The sequence below is a fragment of the Fonticula alba genome (assembly GCF_000388065.1).
Source record: "Fonticula alba strain ATCC 38817 unplaced genomic scaffold supercont2.4, whole genome shotgun sequence".
Lineage (NCBI taxonomy): Eukaryota > Rotosphaerida > Fonticulaceae > Fonticula > Fonticula alba.
The window spans coordinates 1,614,924-1,615,463 of record NW_009242974.1 but is presented as its reverse complement, the minus strand read 5'-3'; the positions used below and the strand labels follow the sequence as shown (position 1 = coordinate 1,615,463).

Genomic DNA, 540 nt, shown 5'->3' with positions numbered 1-540 from the left:
CGGCGCACCTCTCACGATGACCTTGTGCCCGCAGACAACGCACAACAGCGGGCACTTCTTTGCCCGGGTGGCCCTCCCACTGCCCCCCTGGCGCATGGTGTCCAACTGCCTGCCGCCGGCGCTGCAGTCCGGCGCGCAGCCCTTCATCCCGGTGGCCGGACTGCGCATCACCACGCGCCTGGTCAGCGGCCCGCCCGGCATCAAGGACCAGATGCAAGTCGTGTCGGATGCCTTCATTCCGCTGATCGATGCGGCGCACGCGGCCCCGAAGTTGGCGGCCCAGCCGCACATGCCCCTCACGGACCGATGCCTGTCCGGGCTGATTGACGGCCTGGCGGTCATCTCCGACCTGGACGACACCATCCGCCTGACGCAGGTCCTGCTGGGCCGGCGTCGTGTGGTGGCCAACACCTTCTTCCGGGAAAGTTTGCCCGTCGATGGCATGGCCAACCTCTATCACGACCTGGCTCGTGGGCGTACGTCCGGAGTTGGGTGTTTCCCCTCTGCCTCTTCTGCCTGCTCTCTCTCTCTCTCTCTCTC

At 66.9% G+C, this 540-nt stretch overlaps 1 protein-coding gene across 1 annotated transcript in view; it reads left to right on the top strand.

The window, feature by feature from the left end:
* H696_02890 (hypothetical protein) overlaps positions 1 to 540 on the top strand; it is a gene marked incomplete at both ends in the record, with an annotated part of 9,611 nt that overhangs the window by 6,937 nt on the left and 2,134 nt on the right. Inside the window, one exon of the mRNA XM_009496785.1 lies at positions 49 to 480. Within this exon, the coding sequence (XP_009495060.1) occupies positions 49 to 480 (432 nt within the window). The remainder of the gene's footprint in view (positions 1 to 48; positions 481 to 540) is intronic.